Consider the following 27,036-nt stretch of genomic DNA (forward strand, 5'->3'; position numbering starts at 1 on the left):
AACCTTTGTTATAAAAAAAAATAAATAAAGTAGTGTTTGTGTGTTTAAGAGAACATAGATATTGCACACCATTACTGTTCTTAGTTATTTATACTCTGACAAGACATTTTTAAGTCTGTTGGAGCAAATTTGAAAAAAATGATGAGATTCGTTCAGCTATAAATTTTAAAAATGAGTGAATCAGTTGACTTTCATTGAGAGCTCATGTGTGCAAATCTCCATTATTGTACACTACACTTCAGAGCATGAATGTGTTCAAGAAATATTCATAAAACAAATAAATGTATATCAAACTTCACTGATGAGAAATATGTAAAAAGGCAAAATGGCAGTCTGCAGACTCTAATTCACACATAGAATACATCCAATGTTTTAAAGTCCAACTAAAGGAGTTATTCAACTAAACATTAATAATCATAATGAAACATTATAGAGAATGAATTGAAAGTAGCTGGAATTTCTTGGATTTCACAAAAATCAGAGGTTTTAAAACTAGGAAAAATATTTTAGAAAGGATTTGGGTTAATCCTTGAATCCTACAGATAACTAAGAGCCAAGGAATGTAAATCAGCTATCCAAAGATACCCAGCTTTTTTATGCAAGCCCCAGGATTGGAAACAAGGATATTTTATCTAAGATCTAGCATAAACTTTCTACCCTCCCATTAGGGTTTGCTCTGGTCTGCCACTCTGACAGTCTGAGCTCCACAGCAGAGGTCTTCCCTCAGCAAACTGTGGAAAGCACTAGCAGTTGTGGGCTTTCTCTTTTCTTGGAGAGCCTTTTTCAGATGAGAGATAATTACACTCTCTCCCTTCCTGCTTCTCCTGTAATTTGGCCTGTCCATCCAAATTATACACACCTGCTTCTTCTTTTTACTCCATCTTCTCTCAGTGGGTTTGGAGAAATTGAGTCATTTAATTTTAAGTTTTGCAGCAAGTCTATAAAATGACAGCAAGAGATGTCTTTGACCTTCATTCAGAGAGGTGGTGCTGTTGATCTGCCTTCAGTGGGATTTGCACTTGAATTTTTACTTTCATCACGTAAGCAATAGATTTGCCAACCCATGGGCAAGCTTCCATATCCCTTTTGACCAAGGGTGCTGTGTGGTCATGGGCAGAGCAAATCTAACTTGACTCAAAAAGAACCAAGCTGAGAGAACTAGCCATAACCCCTCAGTTGTCAGTCAGAGTTCTAAAGTGGCAAACAACAGAAACTGACTGACCACATTAAGCCACAAAGGAATGACTTGGAGAAATGGAAGGAAAAGCTGAAGAATCAGATCTTGGAAGGTACTGGCCTAAAACAGCTCAGGGGGAATCTGGGTAGCAAGAACTCATAGAAACTGTCTTCAGTAGCGAGAAGAGTGGGGTCTAACATTTTTGATCCTTGTGTCCTTTTGCTCAAGATTCAAATTCTAGGGAGATGGTTTGATTAGCCAAGCCTGGATCTCATGACCACTGCTTGCAGTGGGGAAAGCCTTATGGATGCTCAGTCAGTCCCACTATGCAACTGGGTAGGGGAAGTTTCCCAAAGGAAAATACAGTTGTTCTTACCAGGAAAAAAAAGGGGAAATGGATACTAGGCAGTTAAACAAGCAGATGTTCACCACGCCTCCAAAATGTGGTGATTAAACTTGGAGAGACAGAGACCAACAGTGACAGGTGAATATTGAAGTATATCAAGCCAACAGCCCAATGATGAGACCAATAAAATGTTATTAAAATCCGGTTTTGAGCCGTGGTTTTAAATCGGGCCATTCAAAAAATTTTTCTTTGAAATGCTTCCAGCACTGCCCAAACCCTGAGTGGTATGTGAATAACTGGTCCATTAAGCATCTCTTTCCAATCAGCATTATCCACCTCCTACCCGTCTCCTACTACCCATTCTCCTCTGGCCATCCCTACTCCCTTCCGTTTAACAAAATCTGAACCCCAAGGTTGTTTCTTTAGCAACCCCTGTGTTTACATTGGAAAATCAATCAAACACCACAGGATGCTTTACTGACTTTTCAACATTTAACAAATGGTGATTTAAGTTTTTTAAAATCCAAAGTCAAACCTCCTTAGATGTAGAAAGAGAAAAAAGGTCAGATAAAATGCTTATGTGAAGCTGCCTTCTGAGGGCTGCCTTAGGCAGACTTGCTCTAACTCCCTTTACTGAAACTTCCTGGTAGACACTGTCTAGATGAAAGATGGTTCTTCACTTCCACTCAGAAGTACAAATCAGGCCGGCATTTTGAAAAAGAGGCAGGTTTATTCATCGCTTCAGCGTTAACTGGCTTTGTTCCTTGTAAAATTTCACTTTTGGTTATTAAAATATTCACTGTAGGAAACAAATTTGTAACCCATTTCTCACATTACCTACACACAGAAAAACAAAATTTGATATCCTGGGGTTTATTTGCTGAGGGCGCTTCCCATAAAAGCGAGTGAGTGTGCATTGGGAAATATGTCTGGTTAAATCCTTATGGATAAACGTTAGTCACAATCGTCCCTCCGCCCCCCCGCCCCGGCTCTCGCCCCCAGCACCCTCCCCACCTCCCGACTTCCCGCCTCTCCAGGGCTGGTGACCTAATAGCATTTTTCTTCGTGCATATTTTGGCGTCGCCCCATGGCCTGGCTGCCTTTGCCTGTCTGAGTCTTTTGAAATTCCTGCATGTTCGCCCCAGATTAAACCGAGTGTGTCTCAGGATGTGTGTTCCGTTTTGTTCTTTCCCCTTAACGCTCCCTGTGCAACGTGTCTGGGGGGAGGAGGACAGGACGGGGAGGGGTGGGGGAGGGAGGGGCAGAGGCGAGGAGCTGTCCGCCTTGCACGTTTCCAATCGCATTACGTGAACAAATAGCGGAGGGGCGGCCGGGCCAGAACGGCTTGTGTAACTTTGCAAACGTGCCAGAAAGTTTAAAATCTCTCCTCCTTCCTTCGCTCCAGACACTGCGCGCTCGCCGGGGCCGACGCGCCGCTCCCCGTCGCCTTCCAGAAGGACTGAGAAAGAGGAGAGAGGCGGGTGCCACGTCCCAACAGCCGCCCTTACTGGAGAAGGGTCTGCAGCCCACCCTTGGCCCTGCTTGGTGGGGCCTGAGATACCTGCGTTCTGCCCACCTCCCTGGTTGAAGATTTCTCCCTCCCTCACGTGATTTGAGACGCGTTTTTCTTTTCTCTGAGCCACGTCCTCCCGGAGTGAGGACACTCTGGCAAAGGGAGCGATGCGCTTCGCCTGGACCGCGCTCCTGCTCGGGCCGCTGCAGCTCTGCGCGCTCCTGCGCTGCGCCCCGCCAGCCGCCGGCCAGCAGGAGCCCCCTCGCGAGTCGCCGGCGGCTCCGGGCGCCTGGCGCCAGAGGATCCAATGGGAGAACAACGGGCAGGTGTTCAGCCTGCTGAGCCTGGGCTCGCAGTACCAGCCGCAGCGCCGACGGGACCCGGGCGCAACCGCCCCGGGCGCTGCCAACGCCGCCGCCTCGCAGCCGCGCACGCCGATCCTGGTGCTCCGCAGAAACCACACGACGGCGGCGCGGCCGCGGACGGCCGGCTCGTCCGGAGCAGCCACCGGCCGCCCCAGACCCGCCGCCCGCCACTGGTTCCAAGCTGGCTACTCGCCGTCCGGAGCCCGCGACGCTGAGGCTTCGCGCGCCGGTAACCGGACGGCGCCGGAAGAGCGCCCGGAGCTCAGTAACCTGCGGCCGCCCAGCCGCGTGGACGGCATGGTGGGCGACGACCCGTACAACCCCTACAAGTACTCGGACGACAATCCCTATTACAACTACTACGACACGTACGAAAGGCCCCGGCCTGGGAGCAGGTACCGGCCTGGATATGGCACTGGCTACTTCCAGTACGGTAAGCAACCCCAAGTCCCGCCAGAAGCACCCGCGAACCCCTTCCCCAACTCTGTGGTTCCCCGACGTGGCTGTTTGGGCGCGGCAGGCCTTAGTCCGCGCAGATCCGATCCCTCCCCCTGCGCCTGCAGAGGCAGCCCTGGAATCTGGTGCAAACCGCGCGCCTGGCCCCTCCTTCCTTTCCACTTTGCTTTGCAGCCCCGTTCTCCTGCTACCCGCAGCCCGACACCGTAGTCCCCTTGGGCGAAGAGTGAGGAGTAAGGGACATGGAGGGACCCGGAGCCGGGGTGGGAGGTGCTGGCTTGTCTTACTGCTACGCCCATCGCTTGCTGATGTTTAGGTCTTCCGGACTTGGTGGCCGATCCTTACTACATCCAGGCGTCCACGTACGTGCAAAAGATGCCCATGTACAACCTGAGATGCGCTGCGGAGGAAAACTGCTTGGCCAGGTACCGGCTGGGATCTTCGCGGCCCGGTTCCCTCGTCTTGGGTCCCAGGGCTGCTCCAGTGCCTGGTTCTCACTGCTCTCGTTCTGTGCAGACAATACTTGGGAAGTGGGACAAGAGCTGGGAAGTGAGACCTGATCTGCTGGGCATGCTGACCTGGACGGAGAGTTAAAATTTTGAAGACTTCTGTGCTGTGTTTCAAACTGTGGCACAAATCAGGGGAATGAAGCAAACCGTTATCCTGGAGAGTGAGGGTCTCATATTCTTTTTTTCCAAGATCCTTAGACTTTGGAACCGTTTTCAATAACTTTCGATTAAACAACTGTACAATAATGAAAAAAATTGTAATGGAAGAGCTTGTTAATACCCCCTTAAAAGACTGGGGGCTAATTTGCCAGTGTGGCACCTTTCATTGGCAAAGTTTGTTTTCTTCCTTTGTTTGAAGCCACAATTAACATAGCTGTTTTGGTATTACTTCAGCCAGAATAAGAGCATGAGCAAGAGCTTTGTTTTTGCATCAGTCCTAAAATAAAATCACAGCAATTTTGGGAATGGAATTCTCTGAGTTTGCTGCTGGGAAACCAGCAGAGGGAGCAAGCCGTGTTTTGACAGGTTTCATAAAATTTGTTAAAGTGTAAAATAAGGTCATCAATAGTATTTGAATATATATTCATACAAAATATATTAGGAGGAACAGAGTAATGTTTATTTGTTTATTTGTATATTTCTTCCACTTTGACCCTTTATAACTGCCAGGCTAACGGAAGAGAAGAAAGCCAAGTTCATCATTTTCATTCTTGAGTCATTTCATCATTCACACCATTGCACCCCCTATGCTATTATTACAGGAATGCTGTTGTTTTGAAGACAGTGAAGTTACAAAATTATTGATCTAATCTGGGTGTACCCTTTTAGAGTTATTTCCCCACTTTAGTTAACTATTTAAGAAGAAATGTATTTTTAAATTCAAAGTTCTTAATAAGTAAATATGGAAGATTTTTTTGTTTTGGGATAATTTCCACCTGTTTCACTCTTTCATATGGTTAGACTTGAACTAATTATAAATACAAAGTTTACTTATCACATGTCAATTTTGAATGCTGATTTTATTATGTTTTTTCACTTTTAGACTGTGGATTCCCATAATTGTCATTCATTCATCCATTCAGCAAATATTCGCTGAGCTCTGACTACTTGCCAGGCACTGTTCTAGGATCTGGGGATTCAGCAATAAACAAAATAAGCAAAATGCCCTGGTCTCTTGGAACTGATAGTCTAGTTGGGGGAGAGGGGTAGTCACCATTATAAAATGGAAAGGTTTTGCAGGTAGTTTTATCTTGAGATAATATTCTGTGAAAATAATAATGTTTCTTTTCTCAAAATCACAGCTCAGCATACAGGGCAGATGTAAGAGATTATGACCACAGGGTGCTGCTAAGATTTCCCCAAAGAGTGAAAAACCAAGGGACATCAGATTTCTTACCAAGCCGACCAAGATATTCCTGGGAATGGCACAGTTGTCACCAGTAAGTGGATGGGCCTCCTGAGTACTTTTGAGTTGCTTTTTCACCTTTCAGGTGATTCTTGATATGACAAATGCAAGTCTCAATCCTTAAACCAAGGGAGAAAATTGCTGTTATTTGCATTTAGAATTTTTCTCTATGTAATTTGACACAATCAAGGGAGTCTATCTTTAAGAAAATACGTCAACTACTAGATCCTGTTATCTTTTAAAATAGAAATTCTAAGTCTAGCTTATTAAAACTGTTGATAGGATATAGCAGTTGGCCTCACTAGAATTTTATTCCGATATACCTCAGGTAGGATTTCTAAAAAAGCCTGTAACAGCCAAGATCATCTACAGTTAGTTAGCATTTAATAAAGACCACAAGTTGTTATCAAAAAGATTCAGATACCATTCTCAAAGAAAGATGCAGATGATATACTCCATGAACTAAGAAAGACCTGCCTTCATCTTTTAAAAGACCTGTATCAAACCCAGGGTAGGGCCAGCCCCGTGGCTTAGTGGTTAAGTGTGCACGCTCCACTGCTGGCGGCCCGGGTTCAGATCCCGGGCGCGCACTGATGCACCGCTTCTCCGGCCATGCTGAGGCCGCATCCCACATACAGCAACTGCAAGGATGGGCAGCAATGACACACAACTATTTACTGGGGCTTTGGGGGAAAATAAATAAATAAATAAAATTATAAAAAAATAAAAAAAAAAACCCAGGGTAGTTGCCTGTTCTGTCTTAAATTTAAAGATTTTCAAATAAGGTAATTCTATAATTTGCCTTGGTAACTTGCCCAGGTGTTTATTGCCAGGAAATCCTGATGTGTGCCCTTAAACGTTCTGCAATTTGAGCCACTTATTCTTGTTCTTTCCTTATGTGAGAAGATGAACAGCTCAGCACCTGCTCTTTAATGAATGAGAGTAATAGATATGAGCACCTAATTTGCTGATAAAATAGAATTATTTTATTTCTAAATAAAAGTTTATACTAGTTAAATAATAGTGGATAAAACATAGGATTTTTCTCCTTTGCATTTTAGTAATGATTTGAAATCTGTGAGAACTCAGTTTTTTAAAAGCTCACAGAAACCTCCCAAGAATCATGTGCTCTTCTTTTTTGGAATGAAACATCAGTAGTGGCAGCCAAAAGAAATATACTAGAGAACATATGGCAAGTTTTGCTTAAACACAGATAATTTATTGTCTATTTCTATTTAATATTCAAAGGTAAAACAGAGTGTAATAGAAAAGCAAAATACTCAAAATAAGTCTTTTTTTCCTAGTAGCAAAGTTAAAAGCTTACAATTCTGATAGATTTCTGTCCCTGGAAAAAAATCTAGCATGAATCTGGCTTTAAGAAGATAAATTGATCTCAATTTTAATGTGACAACAAATGTGTGAGGCGGCGGGGATGTCGTCGCAAATCCTCATTGCTTTCTCTGTATGTTACTGACCTCTGTCTCTGTGTTGTGTGGGACATTAGACATTACCACAGCATGGATGAATTCAGCCACTATGACCTGCTTGATGCTGGCACCCAAAGGAGAGTGGCTGAAGGCCACAAAGCAAGTTTCTGTCTTGAGGACACATCCTGTGACTATGGCTACCATAGGCGATTTGCGTGTACTGCACACACGCAGGTAGGTTGGCACTCTGAAATCAGGAACCCGCAGGCTTCAGAGAGAAGACAAAATGGTCTTCTATCTTCCCTCCTGCCTGTCTTTTATAAACTGTTTCATTTAGGGGGTCATCTAGTCAAGATGGAAAATAATTGGGAAAAGGAAAATGATGGCTTGATGATCCAAATTACTTTTAAAGTATTTCATCATCACAGAAGGTCAATGTGCATATTCTTTATGCTCCACAATGAAAAGCAGCAGTTTACCCTCTGAAAAAATCTGAATGGTTTCCAATATCTGCACTCATTCTGTACTCTTTAACTGGCTTGGTAAGTAACTGTAGAAAAGATACCTCTGTTTTCTCACCTGCAAAACCATTGCTCCCTCCACCTATTAAGCTAAAAATAGAATGGTGATTGGGGTTAGCAAAGGGAGAGATAATGTTTCTTCAAAAGCACTTTAAAAAACTGTCTCTTTTAATCGTGCAAATACAAGCAGAAGGACACAATTTCTTTCTCCACGCATATATATTTAAACCTACAGTATAATTGATGTCAGATGTCCTTTGGATGGATTTTTAAAAATAGTGCTGAACTTAGCAGTTTGTATGTCTTATAATGGGAAAATGTGTGTCAGTTAAAAGCCGTGCCAGTATTTCCATAAGAAACACTAATTTGTAAAAGGACATTATAATTTCCCTCCAGCCGAAATCTTGGCTAGGAGTAGTGAAATGTACATAACTCAGGGCACAAAGGGATCAGCAGCTGGCGTCTTGGGAAGCAAACTCCAGGGCTGTGGCAGGAAGCTTTTGGCGACCTAAATGTTACCATTACTTCTTTCTCTAAGCTTAGACCAGCACAGTGATTGGAGGGGGAAAAGGTTCAATTCCATGTGCCCTGGGACAGCACTTATTCTTTAAGCAAAAAAAGATGTAACCTACCTACACATTACACGGATGTGTATGCAGTGATTCCCTTTTCACTCAGTGATCTTCAAGTCCCACAGCACCTGCCTGTGCAGGGGACCTGGAGTTTATTCTCTTCATTTAGAAAATGAGGCACTCTGGACAGCTCACTGCCAAAATATTTGAATCTAGGACTATAGGTATTTATAGCACTTCTGGTCCCCCAATTCCTTGGGGTGACCCCACTTCATTTTATACGGTAGCTTTCTTGTTTATTACCCTCTGTTTATGTCCTATTTAACCATTATTCACCAGGTCTTGCATTACAAGTGATTTATGTATTTGTGTTTTTCACTAGACTGGTGTTTTTTGAACATGGACTTGATTTAAAGGAAAAAAATTCTCACAAAACCCCAATGGTGACTTAGATGAGTTGTATTATAATGTTGTTTAAATGCATCCAAACATAAACTAGATATAACTTCCTTATATTTATACTTTCGTGTAACTCTTGTCCTAGATAACAAATTTACATATTAAATATATATGAAACTAAAACCCATCACAGTAACCTCATTAATTTAATGTAAAAAACAGTTGTGTTTTGCTGACACCAAATAGCTAATTTAGACAGCCTTGGTTAAGATTCTACATTTAATCTGTTTTTAAAGTTTGACTTTGAATACATGAAATGCCTGTTTGCTTCATGGCCTTAAAAACTCCTGTTTTTTGTTTGCTAGTTCAAATTATCAAAGCTTATACTTAACTTAAATTCCGCCAGCTGAGTAATCCTAGAATGCCAATTTCAGCGTTCTTTAAAGCTCTTTTATTCACTTGAAGGTAAGATGAGCATTGTAGCATTATTTAAACCAGTCTTAAATAAGTATCTAATCCAATGAATCCCTTACAATGCCATGAAGGTGGTAGTAGTAGTTAGTAGTAGTAGTTGGATGTAGCAGTCGCAGCGGTAGCAACAATGATAGCTGACACTCACTGAGTATCTATTATATGCCAGAACCAGAATTATGTGCTGGAATCAGAAGCCAAAAATTCTTCTTTATATATTTATCACTCAACATACCGTTAATGAACAGTTGCAAGTTGGTATGGACCATGATGGGAATATGGTTGTCACCGCTGTGGCCCAGGAACTTTGGAGTGTGGCCTGTCTGTGCTGTTGTGTGCTGTATGAGAGCACAATTCTCCCCCATTCTTCCCAAATCAAGCTGTAGCCAAACTAGCACTAGTAGAACTTGCTTATAGATTTTGCCATCTCTTTGGTGACCAAGGCGATCTTCAGCACCAAAGCAATTTTGGGTGCTGAAATTAAATGGCAGCATAGAGTGAAAGTGATTCTAGCATATGCTTTTTAATTTACTCTAGATTAGTATTAGAAAGAAAATACAACAGTTAAAACTTCTCATGAAGAACTAATGGAATCAAGAATATACCTACGGACTCCAATTTGAGCAAATTTCTCCAGACTGTTACTTTCTGGAGGGCAACAACCATCTCTTCTTGGTATTTTTCTCCTCCCTGCCTGTAGAAGGCACTCATTTACTTATTGAAGTGAGTATCTTAGCAAGTGGAGTGATGTGGCATTCATTTATTGAGGCATACATTCATGCCTTTAATTCAACACAACATTTCAGTGACAATGTGAGAGAGAGTATGGTGTGGTGGTTAAGAACAGGGACCTTGGACCCTGAATGCCTAAACTCAAAACCAGCTCAGCCACTCTTACTAGCTATATATCCTTGGGTGAGTTACTTGACCTTATAATGCCTCAGTTTCCTCATGTGTAAAATGGGGATAATAATAGCACCTGCCTCGTGTAGTTGTGAGAATTGAATTTATATATGTAACGTGTTTAAAATTGTTCCTGGCATATAATACATACTTCATAAGTGATTGCAATATGCAACATAGACTCCACTCTTACAGAGTTTACAGTCTCTAGTTAGATATATTCTTATACAGTATGATTATAATACAGAGTAGAAAAGGATAAACACTATAAAATCTATACACACAGAAAAAGAATCATGGGCATTCAGAGTATAGGAAGGTAATTTCCAAGAAGAGAAATTGGGGAGGTTTCGCTGAGAAGAGGACATTTGAGCTCCGTTGATTATTACATGGCCTTTATTCCTGAACTTGGTGCTATTCTAGAATTTTGGTGGAGGCCTATTTTGTCAGTTAAGATTGTATTTATCACTGGTGATTTATGACACTTTTAAGAAGCTAGATATACTACTACTTATATTAGTCCTGTATTTTTTTTAGCTGGAGGTGCTATAAGGCTGAGTAATATATACTTCTCAAAGGAGATGCAATATAAGTATAGTTTTATGTCAAACTCTTGTAAGTACTAACTTAAAATTTAATTTGCAAATAATATGCATATTCTTTAGCATACTCTAACCATATACCATCTTTAAAATTTTTTTATTTTATTTGTTTTAGGGGTTGAGTCCTGGCTGCTATGATACCTATAATGCAGACATAGACTGCCAATGGATTGATATTACAGATGTAAAACCTGGAAACTACATTCTAAAGGTAGAGACCTTTGAAAATACGTACCTGTAATTTATTTCTAATGCAGCTCAATGGGCCTCCTCCTCTAGATTCCAATGTTAAATAATTATGGTCCTGTGAGCAATTATACATCTTCTAGAAGCATTTCTAAACCAACTTAGTTATGTGAGAAAAATTCTTACTTTAAAGAACTTCAGGGAAAAATACACAGCCTTCTTCTATAACTTCTCCAGAGTTTAACAACTTTCCTCACTTAAACCCCCTCCCTGCTTGATTTAGTTGAAGCACATCCCTTGTTCTAGCCCCGTGGAAATAGGAAGAAATTAACCCGTAAACACTGCTGATGAAATCTGAAACACAGATGATGTTTATGTTGCCTAGGTCAGTGTGAATCCCAGCTACCTGGTGCCCGAATCGGATTATACCAACAATGTTGTGCGCTGTGACATTCGCTACACGGGACATCACGCATATGCCTCGGGCTGCACAATTTCACCGTGAGTTCTGTTTGCCTAGTTAAGCAGTTCTCCTCACAAAGCATTTTTGTTCCTCCACAGGCATTATACACATGTCTGTTTCTACTCCAACTACAGCTTCCTTGTAAAATAGACTAAAGGTAGAAAATGGTAGACAGTCTGTGTCATCACATAGTTAGAGCTGGTCTTTTTTTTGATAATGCTAGAGAAGGGGGGATGTACTCAGGTTTTCATCATCCTAAAGCTTAGTTTCCAAGACAAGACATACACACAGAACACATTGTTTACCCACAAAGCCTCTGTGGCAACTGAATATGTACAATATGCAATATGCAGTGTGGGTGACCTTGTGGGAGCCCACACAGGTGGGTTTCCTGCCTCTTCCCCATTGTCCATGAAGGAGCTCTGAAGAAATTCCTGGAGTTCTTCAAAGTACATTTTGAAAATCACTGCCTTAAAGTATGCAATTGAAGAGTCAGACTGTCTATTCTTTAGAAATCAAGATTTCTCATATTTGAGTTCTAGAACCACAAGTACTAGGGAATTACCTTGCAAAAGGAGAGGTGTTTAGAGGTTCCTTTATAATTTTCCTAGTCCTGAAACCCTTCTTTGAATGAAATCAGAATTTCAGCACATAAATATTAACAGGAGAGGTGCTTTGATGAAAGTAATTAAGGAAAGTTGAGTAGTTTTGCTTGCTTGTCTCTCTGTGCCACCCCAACCCCGTAACCACTGCCTACTCTAGTGTTGCTGGGTTATAGATCCTAACTACATATACCACCTGTGAGTGATACCTTCCCAACAACGAGAACATCATTAGAGTGACACTGAGCATACATTAGCTTCGCTTTGACATGGGAAAGGTACCAGTCTCTTTGGGTCATGCAGAAAGGTGTAACACACCTACACTAGAAACTCATGATTAATAAAATTTTCTCCCTGATACACAAACCAGGACAATGGTTGGCTGCACATGAACCTATAGTTTGTGGGCTTTCCCAAGTCCACCTAAACCTGGTTTTTCCCTATACCTGGCCAGGGGAAGATGGGGCTTAAAGCAGCGCATGCTCCATTTACAGAGCCACGTACTGTGGCTTGGGCTGCACTCACCTGGAGGGGAGCGTTTTCCTTATTCCCATAAAGGAGCAAAACCTGTGCTTTACAAGTGTCATTACAGCATTAGAGATAGATGTAGCCTGTGATAGCAAAGAGACAACACTGAGAAAAGCTAATCAAATATATTCTTCTGAACATGCCCCCAAATACAGAAAACCTGGCTGGGTTTATGGCCCATATTGTGTGGAGTTGATCATAGTATAACTGAAAATCCCCAGAACATCAGTGTAATTTAAGCTAAAATAAACTAAAATAATTTAAAATACATAGATTAATTTCTCTTAATTTTTTATAATTCCTTAATTTTTTCACTCATTCTCTATTTATTCATTGTCACTCTCACTTTTGCACTATGTATCTTTTGAGGTCCTAAACTAGATATTAGAAAGTAATGCAAAGATAAATATGATTCCTGACCCTTTACTGCTCCCTTGTAGGGAATCGCTTTAATGTTCATATCCCGCTCCACGTCATCATGGCTGGGACCTAGCCTCTGGTCCACCACTGTATACCCATTGTCAGGTACAGGTCTGCCACCATGTAGCCTCTCATTCAACACTTAATAGATAAATGACCCTCTTTTTCAAGGTATTTAGAATTTGGAGGGTGAGAGAAATACACTCATAACTGTAATAGAGATACAATACGAAAATTCCATGAAGGGTAAAATAAAATGCAGTGGAAACAGAAGGACCTCTGCTATAATAAGCTAGGTGACTCCCGGGGTCAACTGCTGACCTCCCACTAGGAACAGGTCTGGAGAGGTGACTCTGTTGTTGCATAGAATGTGTCTTGCTTTTCATCAGTAGAATCCACTGACTTGGATATTGCCAGATATTTAAAACAAATAAAAATTGTTATATTGCTCCAGCATAGAGTTGTTCTTTTTTTTAACTACTTGTCACTGACTGTAACTAAATTGCAAGAATGGCTGAGGTAAAATTTTAATAAGCAATATTGGTTAGATGAAAATATGAAAAAGTGAAAATATGAAAAAGTGAAATGACCCATAGTTAGTGATTTGTAATAAAATAACAAGGTCATACTTATCTATGAGTGGAAAATAATGGGAGAAGTGCAGAAACCTTGACTTGAGAAAGAAATCCTCACCTTTGGAAGAATGATGCTTGAGTCATATTTTGTCTTTCACTTCCGGCTTCACTTGCTGTGATCAGAGTTCAGAGGAAGGAGAGATTTCCTCTGGCTGAGATGCAGGAATGGCCTTAGGACCACATTTGAATTGGGCCTTGAAGGGTGAGGAGGACTGCACTGGGGAGAGTTAAGGAAGGGCACGCCAGGAGGAGTCAACATCCCCGGCAACTGCATGGCAGGAAGAAATGGCAGGGGATGTTTGGAAAAGCAAGTCTTCTAGTTTGGCTAAGGCATAAGTTTGATGGAGTCAAGAATTGGGCAAAAGGGATGGAAAAGTAAGTTGGGAACAGATCAAAGAGAGCATTGAAGAGAAAGCTAAAAAGTTTGAACTTCATTCTGGAGGCCATGGGGGTCTTTGAAGATTCCTAAGCAGGGAATGAACTTGCCTAAAGCCGTGTGGTCAGTCTGGTGGCTCTGTAAGTGCAGTGCGTGTGATTCCCTTGGTAATGTTATTGTACTTTTTTAACTCTTAAAGACATCTCTCTCAGTTCACTGATTGCTTTTCATGCTAATCAGATATTTGAGAGCATTCCATTGGTGTATAAAAACCACCCAGTAAGAAAGTGTGTATCTTTGATGTATCCTGTCTCCCTCATTTTCCTCATTGTAAATAAAACGTATGGACCAGGTGACTCTGTGGCCCAGTTCAGTTCTAAGATACTGTGATGAAGTTCTCTTCTCACAGAAATTACTATTTGGAAATTGATGGTTTATGATTTGGATTAAGTGATGCTTATTTCCTTTAGATGGGGACCTATGATCACAATGTAAATACAATATTTGATTTATTGGCTTTGACCCAGTCTGCCTATTAATGCATCATTCTACATCCAAAACCATGCTGGAAAAGAACTAATCAGGATGGTGCAGAGGCCATGAACCTGCGTGTTGGTGGACATGCCATACTTGCTCCATGGAGTGAACTCACCAGGGCAGGGCTGCTGGTCCTATAAGTCCTGCTTAACTCTTGATTGTTTCAGAGTGTTTCTTTTAACTCTAAACGTCAAGTCTGTAGGCATCAGGCATATGCTTTCTGCTAGTGACATAGTCACTTTCCTCAAAATCAATATTAAAATAATGTATTAATGGATAATTTCACAAGGTGACTATTGCTTAGTTGGAGGGAAATTGCTACATACATTTTATAAAAGTTTGACTTTAAACTTGTCTACTGTACTTATTCATAATATTATCAGGTTGATAACTTGTCTTATTTTGTTTTCTTAATCTAGGTATTAGAAAGCAAGCCAAAACTCCCAATGGATAAATCAGTGCCTGGTGTTCTGAAGTGGGAAAAAATAGATTAACTTCAGTAGGATTTATGTATTTTGAAAGAGAGAACAGAAAACAACAAAGGAATTTTTGTTTGGACTGTTTTATAACAAAGCACATAACTGGATTTTGAACATTTAAATCGGCATTATTTGGGAATTTTTAATATTATTATTCACATCACTTTGTGAATTAACACAATGTTTCAATTCTGTAGTTGTACACTTGGCTCTTTCAAAGAAATCTAAATTTCTTATGCTTCTTTTGAAATTATAATGCAAAAGGGAAAATAACATTTCAATGAATGAGCCAAAATTACTTTGAACTGAGAATTTTCTAAAGTGTTGAAACTTCAGTGAACCATAATAATAACTGGTTTATATATGTACTAACATAGATTAATTTAGAAATGAGGCTCCTACTGTTTAAATAGATATGGACACATTTGGTGCTGAGGAAGGAACAAACACATTACCATTGGTGTCAAGAAATATTACTATATAGCAGAGAAATGGCAATATATGTATTCAGATAGTTACATCCCTATATAAAACTTATGTTTACATTTTCAAATTAGTAGATAAACTCCTTTCTTTCTGTCAAGTGTACAATTTCATTCTGACTTAAGTCACCTTTTGTTTTGGAACAAATTAAGTAATTGAGCTGCCCAACTCCTGTCTGACATTTGTTGATGCTCCTCTCTACTCTTTAATTTTCCTATGGGCAGAGACCTTTTAAGTGGCGTTCTTAAAATTACCATTCTGGGGACTGGTATACATAGGACAACTATGTCAATGGGAAGTCATCCGATGATAGATGTGATACATCCAGAGATAATATACATTTAAGTACATTGAACTATTAGCCAAAAAAATTTCCTTGCTGACATAAAAATCATACAACTCATAACTGTCCCCCAAACCACAACTGTCTCTCAAATACTTAAAAAAATTAATGAAAAACATCTTGAGATTTTCAACTTTTCACATTTTTAAATGTTCAGCTTTAAAAAGAGGAATGCTAAAAAATTTTAAATTAACCGGAATAGATGACATAATATGTGTGGATACAGGAACATTATCCTAGGTCATCCAGGAATCAATCATACAGGGTTTTTCTGAAATATAATCCAAATTAGCAAAGCACATTGCATTATATACTTGAGGGGTTGGTGAATGAGGGAAAAAAATACTTTCTGCAAAACCAAGGACTGTGCTGCATAATGAGACAGCTGCGATTTTATTTTAAACTGTGAAACCATGTGCCACGACAGAATTTGGAGAATTTCTTTTTCCTAGATTCAAAAGGTGCAGAAAGAAATCAAATTACACTTTTAAGTTAGTGGTGCTTAAGCAGAAGTTTTCCTACATTAACCAGTACTAAATCTCAAGCAAGGTATTTCCAGTGCCAGGACATGTTAGGTAGAATTTAAAAGTGAGTTGGCATCCCTGTATTATGTGTCATGGAGTTGTAAAGTCAACACCAACTACTAATATTCGTTCTGCACTCACTAGTGCCTAGCATGGCAAGAGAGGCTAGAGAGGGACAGTCATCAAGGGGCAGACAGAGCAGGCCACATGAGCCTCATCCGCCAGGGCACACACTTACCAATAGAGAATACAGACAGCTTGATAGAGACACAGAACTTTTCATTGAGCTAATCTGAGCTATGGAATAGCTTCTTTGATGTACCTCTTTGCCTTAAATCGCTTTTTAGTTTTAAGATTGTAGAATGATCCTTTCAAATTGTAATCTTTTCTAAAAGAGATATTTTAATATACTTGCTTTTTTAAAAAACAAAACTACTGTCAGTATTAATACTGAGCCAGACTGGCATCTACAGATTTAAGATCTATCATTTCATTAAGATTCTTACCCCTGTATGAAAAACTAGCCAATACCATGGCCTTTGGATATGTATGAGAAGACATTTACTATCATTCATTGGGCCTTCCATCTGTCCATTCATCATCATTTGAAGACGTAATATACGCCAGGCACTCACATGCTAGGCATTGGGATATAAACAAGACTGTCCCTAACCTCAATAGGTATTAAAAATGACATTCTTACCCATTAGGTTCACTTTATTTCATTTTTAACAACTATAAGTAATGTCTAAAAAATTTCTATTTTAAGCACTATTGTTTTTCAGGACCATATTTTATTTTAAAAAGTAAGTTAAAAATGAATAGTTGTATACATGTATGTGTTACTAATAATTAAAAGTATGTTTCCAATACCTGAAATGTCTGCCTTTTAAATATAACACATACTATTTGGTTGATTTTGAAAAAAAAATTTTCAATTAGGAGGCTAAAGATGCTCACTTATCCATTATGTAAGCATTCCCCCCCATCACAACCTAAACACTCCCAAATAACTCACAAGCATTGATTTAACACTCAATATTTTTGAACTTCAAGGGATCTCTTCTCTGAATAACCACCAAAACTCACAGATGATGATTAGCTGGTAAAAGTTATCCATTAATAAAATAAAAAGCATAATCCAGTCTTACCAAACTCCAAATAAAAAATTTTAAAATACGAATTAGAAATGATACAAAGAATGTTGAGTACTGAAAAGAGATTGGCTTTTTATTGGCTTAATAAAGACTGTGAAAAAATGGGCTAAACAGGAAAACAATTTAGTGAGTCTTCCACATGCCATATTAGTGGCCTCATAATTATTCAGACCACAGTCTGGAGTAAAGATGTCTTGACCTTAAGGCTAGGATTCAGTGTCCCAACAGTACCATAACATATGAATCCACAATTTGCCTATTTCCAGGAAATCTTTAAATTTTTACATAATAATTTTATTCACAATTTCTATCTAATTATTCACTAGGCATTATTTATAATAATGAACAACAATTCTTTTTCTCCTTGAAACCTCATAGTATAATCACACTCATAAGTAGTCCCAATATTCAGATTCTAGAGGAAATGCAGTTCACTAAAATTGTGGCTAAGAAATCATCTTCAGCAAATTGTGTGAAAATATTAAATTTCTGGTCAGAAGATATTTTGTTTTAAAAATAACCTGTTTTGACACTAACAGTATAGTAACTGATAAGTAAAAATTACCCTTTTACTATATTTTTATGTTTAGAATTCATATTCAGAACAATCAACGTATTCAATCAACACTATATTTCATTCCCAGCTACCGAAAGTCCTGAGCCACTTTTGAACACTTTAAGCATTTCGTTTATCCTTCAAGCCAAAATGGTGCTGAATTATTTCAACTTGAATGTAAAATGTATTAAGTCTTAGCTCACAGGATATAAACATTTAATTACTATATAACTGCTTGCTACGAACTAAGTGATGTGTGATTTGGTATTGTAATGTTTTTAATGAAGTTTTAGTTTCTTCCAAATTTTTCCTATTTGTAAAACATTTGTAACTTTTTTGAAGAGCTCTTATTTTAAATGCCCAGACACTGGCTTTATACTCTTCTTTACACTCTCACATTCTTTTATTATATGCCTATACTATGATTGCAAGATTACGTAAAAATGCCTTGAATAAATGATTTCAAGTGTCTATTGTGGTCATTTGTTGTTACATATAAATAAATGATACGAATTTTGTTTTAGGTTAAAATCGTAAAGCCGTGTGTATCATTGGTGGTTTTGCCTAATTGCCTTTTGTATTACCAAATTGTTTAATAAGCCCACATGACTTGAAATGTGTCTATGATGGATAAAAATCTAGCTGATGTTTTAAAAAGAAACTATCATACATGAATGGATCTTAACTTTTGTCACCATTACCAACCACTTCTAAGGATGCAGAGCAGGCATTGTGAGAACAACCACACTCTGTTTTGATTAGGATTTGAAAGAAATATACATGATCATATATATACTCAGTTAGGGGACACATCCAACTCAAGTTACAAATTATTTATATAAAGAGAAATATTACTATCATAGTAATCCTTATTTAAATGTGTACCAGATTAGCCTGGAAGCTGGTAACCTGAGAGGACAAACAGGCCCCAAACTGTGGGCAAGTGTTTTGGGGGACAATTCGCAAAATTAACCCACAAAAACAATTCATCTCTAAGGAGCTCTTACGGATAAAACAGATGTAGGCTTGTGGCTAGCAGTTTGCAGATACGAGTTGTAAAATATCAGTGGAGCCTGAAACCACCAATTTCCTGCTTCCCTCGCCTGCTCAACGCAAAGTATCTGAATATGCTTTCATTATTAATGCAAAAGATGATTTCTTTTGTCTCATCAGTGTTCAGTGTTTCAAGCACTGTTTATTATTAGCCCATTAACCAAAGATAGGGGAGGGCAAATCTTTCCTTTTGTCAGAAAACTTGATTCCCTCATGTTACTCATTTATTAGTGTTTCCAATCCTTGCCACAGATATTAGTAGAGGATTAACACAGGTTGAATAAATCACTTAAAGCATGTACTGAGGAATTCTAGCTTCACAAGATCCTCTACTCACAAAGAACCCCATAGTAAAATAAGTATGGGAAATATTATCTCTATAGTGGAGATTTACAATACATATTACCACATTAAAGATTCAGGGAAGCCCAGTAGTAAAGAAACTACTTTATCTTTGTTATGCAGTGTTTCTCAAATTTGTTTCGCCAACAAAGTCGTCTTCTTAATAGCACTTATCCTGTCAATTTGTTTTTTCTTGGAAAACTCTGGGATATGATATATTAAGTAATTATCAGTTCATAAACATGAGATCATTTACAAATTACTTAAAACAGATATATGATAGTGGCAGTATCTGAGCTGTAGGGCACAGGCTACTGAAACCCATCAATTTACTGCATGCCTTGCTTCCTAAAAACTGTATGGTTAAATGGGATCCTTTCACTGGAAATGATCATTTCAGTCTCTAAACCATGTTCTATTTTAGAAGGAAATATAGATCTTTCCTATTTGTCGGATAACTTGAATGTTTTATGTACCCTTTATTAAAATCTCTCCTCTCTCAGATATTAGTTGTTTATAACATTTAGGGTGAACCAATCATTTTCTTCATGGTTCATTCATTTTGCATAATTGAAATTATTTTATGTTATACATAACAGCACAATTTAAGTAAATTTCAAGTAAATCTTAGTACTTTTCACAGTGGGCAGAGAAAAACAGCATTGGAAATGAATGACTTGAAAAGATATATGCATGTATTTACAATTTGCTGCCAATAATTTGCTGCTTAACTATGGGTAATGGGCACCAACTTCAGAGAGAGAAAATAAAGCCACAAACCAAAAGATCAACCATCAATACAATGACCAAGACAAGAATATGCCTATGCCACTGTTAGAAATATAATATGGCCAGTTCCCAATTTCTTTACATATTAAGTCAAACTAGAGTTCATGACACAACTGTATACAACAGGAACTAAGGACAAATGTAATGATAGAGCCTGGTAAGAGATGACTTTTTTTTTTTTTTTTTAATGAATCAAATAATATTGGATCTTCATTGCACGTCTTTACTGAACTAATGCATAAATTTGGAGCCTGAAAAGTTTGCATCCAATATTACCAACCAATCATTTGCAAACTAATGAATTATACCATTGTCATACAGCAAACATTAGAGACAATCATTTTCAATTATTATGATGACATTATTATTTTAGAGAGATGATACTAGAGAAAAAAATTTTTATAACAATCTGTAGTTGAGCTGCTGTTTGGCTAAGATTCATGGATATGTAAATAATCTGGTAGTTGTGATCACTTCACTTTTGTTTTAGGGCTCTTTGGTTTCTGGTAACAGGAATATATCTTAAACTTGCTTAGTTCAAAGAGGAATTTATAGGCTCATGTAACCAAAGGGAGGAAGAGCAAAGATAGGGTTTGCCTCAGGAGCACATGGAACCAGAAAATCAAATATCATCAAGCCCAAATTCTTGAATGCCTTTTCTATGTTTGTGTGTCAACTTCATTCTCTTGGTTTAGTTTCTCCATGAGGATGGAAACCTTGTTGCCTGCAAATGTGGGTACACATTTACACAGCTTGTTGATCAGAAAGAAAATGGCTTTAACCTGCAGCTCAAGTTTGAAAAATCTAGGGGAAGGCATTTCATATGCTCAGTCTGGGTCACATGCCAATCCCAGACCCAGTCATTGTGGATACTAAGACAGGTCCAGATTGAGTCAAGTGCTCTTCCTTATTCAATCACCAAAGTCAAGGAGACAAGGTCAAGTAAGAGAATGGCTGCTCCCATCCAAGTCACATGACTGCATTTTGGCTTTATGTGTGGGTGTGAGGGGAAGGTGGGGAAAAGGAAAATGATTACTCTAGAGGAAGGGGGTGAGTAATTATGGATATTGTCAATGGAAGATTACCAGGAGCCAGCAAGCCACCCTATTTATGTCCAGCAAAATGATTAATAAAATCAACATCTATGCAATCCAATTCATAACTTTTTCTTCCAAGCTGCTCACTCACCTGATTTCTGCTAAGAGCTCCCCATATTCTCAGTATCTAAGGGCTGACTTTTCCCCCAGAAAGAAGTAATGCCAGCTTGCTCTCCCTTTTACCACTATTCCTCTCCTCCATTGGCAGGTCTAAACAGCCTGCTCACTCTAACCCCACCTGCTGTGTTTCATGAAGTCTTAGTAGGGCATTTCAGGAAGGAAGCTCATCCTTACAAGTGAGAGAAGATCCTAGTTCCTTCTTATTCAATCAGTCACATTGGAGTTGCAAAAAGGAAGGTCAATCCAAAGAGAAAAAGGGAAAAGAATAAGAGAAAGAGCCTTTCTTTTAAGGTTTTACTCCTCCAATTGCTACCCATTCCCACTGTCCCCTCTACCATCCCTCTACTCTGCTGTTTGTCTTTGACCACAATGAGAGGCTCCCTCTGGAAAGGGTATCTTAGGAAGGGAGCATTGTACTCTTTATTTCTACTAGTGACATTCTGCTATTAACACATTTACAGTCCCATAGAGTATATACAGTTCAATGGTAGGGAAAAGGGGGAGGGAAAACCTCAGAAGCACAGCAAAATACCAGTGTTCTAGAATAACTACAGTGGGAAAGAGATGCTTGGGTGAGAGTAATAAGTAGGCAGCTATACCTGTCCCTCTCCCAATATTCTCTCTTACTGTTCTCACCATTGTTTTTAATTCAGGGTATACAAAAATTTACATGTGGTTGATGCTGGGGTGAGGCGGGAGTGGTGCAACTCATCCCAGAGGTTTCTGAACCTGAATCCAAAAGCATCAGTAACTGAGTTAAATTTGCTTTGCAGAGCAGAGATTTAAAGAGATGAGGTCACAGGAACGGGGTGGAACACACACACGTGGTGCGACTTCACTAATTTAGTCAACCTGTTCTCTGGAAAATGACCTCCCAAGCCAAGATTTTCTCCAAGGACCAGGCTGACCAGAGATGCCTTTTAGTCCACAGGGAGTTATAATGTTATTCTTTCAGAGTTTGAGAAGGCTTATCAGGAGCTAAGCACACATAGCCTTACTCCCTGCCCACTCCTCCCCAGTTTTCTCAGGGGAATACTTCTGAGTATTAGAGATGTGGAAAAAACCGACATATTCTCTTTTTCTCTCTCCTCATGTAAGTATTTCACAATTTAGCTACAGGGGGTCCTCTGGGATTTTTTCTCTCTCAACGATCAACAAGAGGCCAATGTGAGTGCTTTAACCTCAAACACTGGTCTTATTTGAATCCAGTAGAAGAAAATCTAAGAGTTGGACTTTGCCCTCTCAGAATATTTTAGATCTTTACTCAAAATCAATACTCCTATCCTGGTTCCATTGCAATCATTTTAAGTTGGTTGTCATCAATAAATAATACTCATGTCACCGAGATAACCGCTAAGGTAACAGTTCCTTAAGATCATCTAGTTAGTATTCAAATTTCACCAACTGTCTCATAATTTTTTCTCTTTTTTTTTTAAGTTGGTATGTTTGAATCAGGATCAAACAAGGACAACACACTGCATTTGATTATTGTGCGTTTTAAGTCTCTTTAAAATATATATTTCCCTTTTATCATTTTTTCTTTGTCTTGCTATTAATGTGTGTGAAAAAATAGGTACTTTTATAGATTACCTATTGTCTCATTAGAATTTTCCACATTTAGATTTTGCAGACTGTATCCTGGTGGATACATTCCCCTGTTGCTTGTATTTCTTATAAAAAGTCAGATCTAGAGGCTTGATCAGATATAGGTTAGGTTTGATTTGGCGGAGAAAGAAGGCTTGATAGGTGGTGGTGTGTCCTTCATAACCGCATCATTTGAGGAAGCCCAAGATGTCTCTAGCTGTCTCTCTTTCTGTGACGTTAAGAATGATCAGTGGGTTCAGTGTTGTCAATCTGATCCATCTTCTATAAAATTCTCCATCAGATTTTCACCTGCTCATTTTAGTAGCTAGTAACGATTACTGGTAGATCCATTATCAAATTATCAAAATCAGTGATATTTTTAAAGAACTGAGAGTATTCCATAATGGAATATATGCTTTTTCATTTGAACTGAACTATTTGTTTCTTTCATAAATGTACTCTATTAAATTAAATAACATTTAACATGAAAGTTGACTTTTTTTTCCTTTTAGTAATTTGAGATAGTTTTGGAACCTTATGAAAGACATTCAAGGTGCTGTGCTCTTTCACAAGAAAAGCCAAAACGTTGTTTTTGGAGCTGTTTTTGTCATGTGTGTGTGTATTTTTCTCCCATTATTGTCAAGTGTAACTTGAACCTTATACAAATGATCTGTTGATTTGAAATATCATGGGAAAACTTTGACCTAGAACATTTTCAAAGAGATTAGTCACTGGACACACAAGAAAGCTAAAGACACTTGGCAAGGTGGTTATATTACGTGCTTTAAATCTCTACACAAGTACATAGCTTTCTTCCTCCTTAAATCTTTCAATTTTAAATTTGGTTTCTCAATTTCCTGTAAACTAAATTTCAAGAACCCTAACTGACATTCAAGGCCTTCCTTTATCTGGCCTCAATCCCCCCATTTCATTGGTTTCATATCCTGCCATTTTTGTGCATTCTCTCCTCCAGCCAAACCAGACAACTGACTATTACCCTTAGACCTCTTGTCTCCCCAGGGGTAAAGTACTTGCCCTTTGAACACACAAGGACTCTACCGCTCTATCTCTTAAGGTGTTGGTTTCTTTTTCATAGATTCACATATATGCACACTCTTTTATTAGGTTTGTAGTGGACAGCTACTGTTTCTTGGCTAACGCCTTGTCTTCCTACTTTTTAAAAGAAATTAGCAGCCTAATTTCCTTTTGAGGAAACACCTCTCCCACATGGCATTGTTAATCATGGTGTCCTACACCAAGCAGTATATAACTCCAGGTCCTAAGCTAGATGGTTTAAAAGACACTTTTCTCTCTAAAATTTTAATTGTAAAGCAAAGTGACTAAAAGATTTACAATGGTTAGAAATGATTAATTGGCAGCCAGATGAGTTTCTCAAGAATTAATAGCTAATATTTACTGAGTGCTTGTCAAAGAACCCTATTACTGTGTATAGAATTCTGTTTGCAAACACGACAGGGCTAGGTCTTAGTATTTATTTTGTTGTTTTCAGAGTATTTCTCACCCTCTCTTCTTTCTCACTTATACTCAATTAGTCATTTCTCTACTCCCAATTCATATTCACTCAGGAACAAAGATTCAAAAAAACCTTAGCCCTAAAGTGCCAGATGAGTGCTTAGAGGCAGCCTTGTAGGGCTGTTTTCTCTGCCTTCAAAAGAACAAATAAAATTGGAACTGCAAAAAAGAAAGAGAGAGGGCAGAGTAGGAAGTCAAACTGGAGAGGGAGATGGTCACACAGGGGGAAGACAAGAACTTTCAGAGGTTCAGGGAGCAGAGTGAAAGGTTTTCTGATTTTTCACCTATGGATAACCTGCCATTCAACAGTCCAGGACACTTGTGGGTCCTCCTAGGAAGGGGGTAAGGGAGCTTGGATACCTTATGTGAAGACGAGGGCATAAAAAAAAAACCCTTACTGTAACCACAATCACCTTGGAACTGAATAAAATCAATGGGAAACTCCTCCATAAATGAGGCAGAGGTAGAACCAATGTTAATATTATTTCTTCCTTTCCATTAGCTATACCTAGCGTATTTCTTTTATTTCTAACTGCACTGGCTTCAACTTTCAGAATGATGTTAAGCGAAATTGTAATAACAGAATAATAGCCAACCTTGTTATGTTTCCAACTTCCAACATTTCTCCATTAAATGCAATATTGGCTATTAGTCTAAGATACCCATTTTCATGTTGAGAAATTATCCTTCTATTCCTATATTTTTAAGTGCTTTGCTGAGAAATAGATAGATAAATGAATCTCTTGTTTTTTTATGGGATGGAAAAATATTTTTTATTGGTTTTACTGGAGTGATGTATTTAATCAACTTCAGTTCCTAAAATTTAATTAACCATGGCAATACTGGACAACTTTAAAAAATATAGAGAATTTAATTTGCAGTATTGACATTTTCACTTACGCATTTATAAACGATTTGGCTCCTCCCATCCCCCACAATCATTATTAGGTTTAGTATAAAGACTATCCAAACTTCAGAAAAATATGGCAGCGTGACATAGTTGTTAACAATACAAGCCATCTAAAATTCACATCCCAGCTTTACGGCTTACCAGCTATGTGACCTTCAACAAGTCACTTGACCAACGAAGATTAGGGTGATAGAACAGGATGTAAATTCTACAGATGTTCATAAGGTAGAAATGGCATAACTAACAAACATTGAGAAGAAGAGGAAAAGAAAAGGTAAGTTTTCTACCTCATGCTTTTATAAGTGGGGTCAAAATATCTAATTTAAAGCACATAAATATATCCATCTGCCTATTCTTACATTTATTAATATAAAGATAAACCCTAAGAAAGATAATACTACAAACTAATATTCAGTAGTAAAATAAAGGATGCTAAGAGGAAGAAGAAAAATATCAATTTAATCATTACCCAAAATATACTGTCTAAAGCAGAGATTGACAAATATGGACATTGGCTAAATCAGGCACACCACCTGTTTATGTAGATAAAGTTTACAGAAATAGAGCCATGCCCATTTGTTTACATATTATCTATGGCAGCTTTTGTGCTACAACACCAGAGTTAAGTAGTTGCCTGGTGTTGTACCTTATCGGTCACAAAGCCTAGAATATATACTGTCTTGCCTGTTACAGAAAATGTCTGCTGATCTCTGTTCTAAAGAAATAGAGTACTAAGTATAGTATATAAAATTACAATTATAGGGGGCCGGCCCGGTGGCGCAAGCAGTTAAGTGTGTGCTCTCTGTGGCGGCGGCCCGGGGTTGGCCGGTTCGGATCCCAGGCGCGCACTAACGCACTACTTGTCAAGCCATGCTGTGGCAGTGTCCCATAATAAGTGGAGGAAGATGGGCAGGGACGTGAGCCCAGGGCCAGTCTTCCTCAGCAAAAAGAGGAGGATTGGCAGATGTTAGCTCAGGGCCGATCTTTCTCACACAAACACACAATTACAATTATAAAGATAGGCTCTATTAAAAAATACAAATATTTCATATAATAAAAGAATAGCTGACGTACACAGAAGTTGCCAGAAAAGAATGACAATGTGAGTGACAGTCGACTTCTCAATAGAAACAAAGTCAGAACACAATGAGATATTTTCATAGTAATGGAACAAAATAATTATTAGCCAAGATCAGTTACTCTACTAGACTGTCATTTGAGAAGGAGACTAAAATAAAGACATTCCGACAGATAAAAACTAAGAGGGCTTACCACTAACAGATCTTCACTATATAATGTTGAAAAATATGTACTTAAGAAAGTAGGAAAATGATACCAGAAAGAAGGTTGAAGACAAAGAAAAATTGATGAACAAAAAAACTGTTAAACGTGAGTAAATCTATGTAAACATTGACTGTATAAAGCAGTAATGATAGTGCATAATTTGGAGGTAAAATTAAAAGGCCGAACTAAAATATTTGACAAAAATGCATGTAAGATAAAAAAGTGATCAAAGAGTTAGAAAGCCTATGTAGTGTTTGGTAGGCTGGTAGAGTTACTGAGATTAATTTAGATTTTAAGAGAATATTCACTTTAAAGTTTAATTAAGGGTAATTACCAAAAGAAATTCCAAAATAGCAGAAAAGGAAAATG

The 27,036-nt window shown here is 38.7% G+C and overlaps 1 protein-coding gene across 1 annotated transcript; it reads left to right on the forward strand.

The window, feature by feature from the left end:
* Positions 1–2,839: 2,839 nt before the first annotated feature.
* LOX (lysyl oxidase) lies at positions 2,840–18,452 on the forward strand. Its single transcript, XM_004420273.3, has 7 exons — positions 2,840–3,834; positions 4,174–4,282; positions 5,668–5,805; positions 7,276–7,432; positions 10,782–10,877; positions 11,238–11,353; positions 14,833–18,452. The coding sequence occupies exons 1-7, from the start codon at positions 3,204–3,206 to the stop codon at positions 14,837–14,839; spliced, it is 1,254 nt and encodes a 417-aa protein (XP_004420330.1). The 5' UTR covers positions 2,840–3,203; the 3' UTR covers positions 14,840–18,452.
* The last annotated feature ends 8,584 nt before the right edge of the window (positions 18,453–27,036 follow it).

This window comes from Ceratotherium simum, chromosome 4 (assembly GCF_057802395.1).
Source record: "Ceratotherium simum simum isolate JZ-2026a chromosome 4, ASM5780239v1, whole genome shotgun sequence".
NCBI lineage: Eukaryota > Metazoa > Chordata > Mammalia > Perissodactyla > Rhinocerotidae > Ceratotherium > Ceratotherium simum.

Excerpts from the sequence above, each read along its gene's own strand:
- LOX (XM_004420273.3), top strand. The coding sequence starts at position 3,204 with ATGCGCTTCGCCTGGACCGCGCTCCTGCTCGGGCCGCTGCAGCTCTGC. Across the intron at positions 5,806-7,275 it reads GAATGGCACAGTTGTCACCA|ACATTACCACAGCATGGATG; the intron begins GTAAGTGGATGG and ends GTGGGACATTAG. Across the intron at positions 10,878-11,237 it reads CTGGAAACTACATTCTAAAG|GTCAGTGTGAATCCCAGCTA; the intron begins GTAGAGACCTTT and ends TATGTTGCCTAG.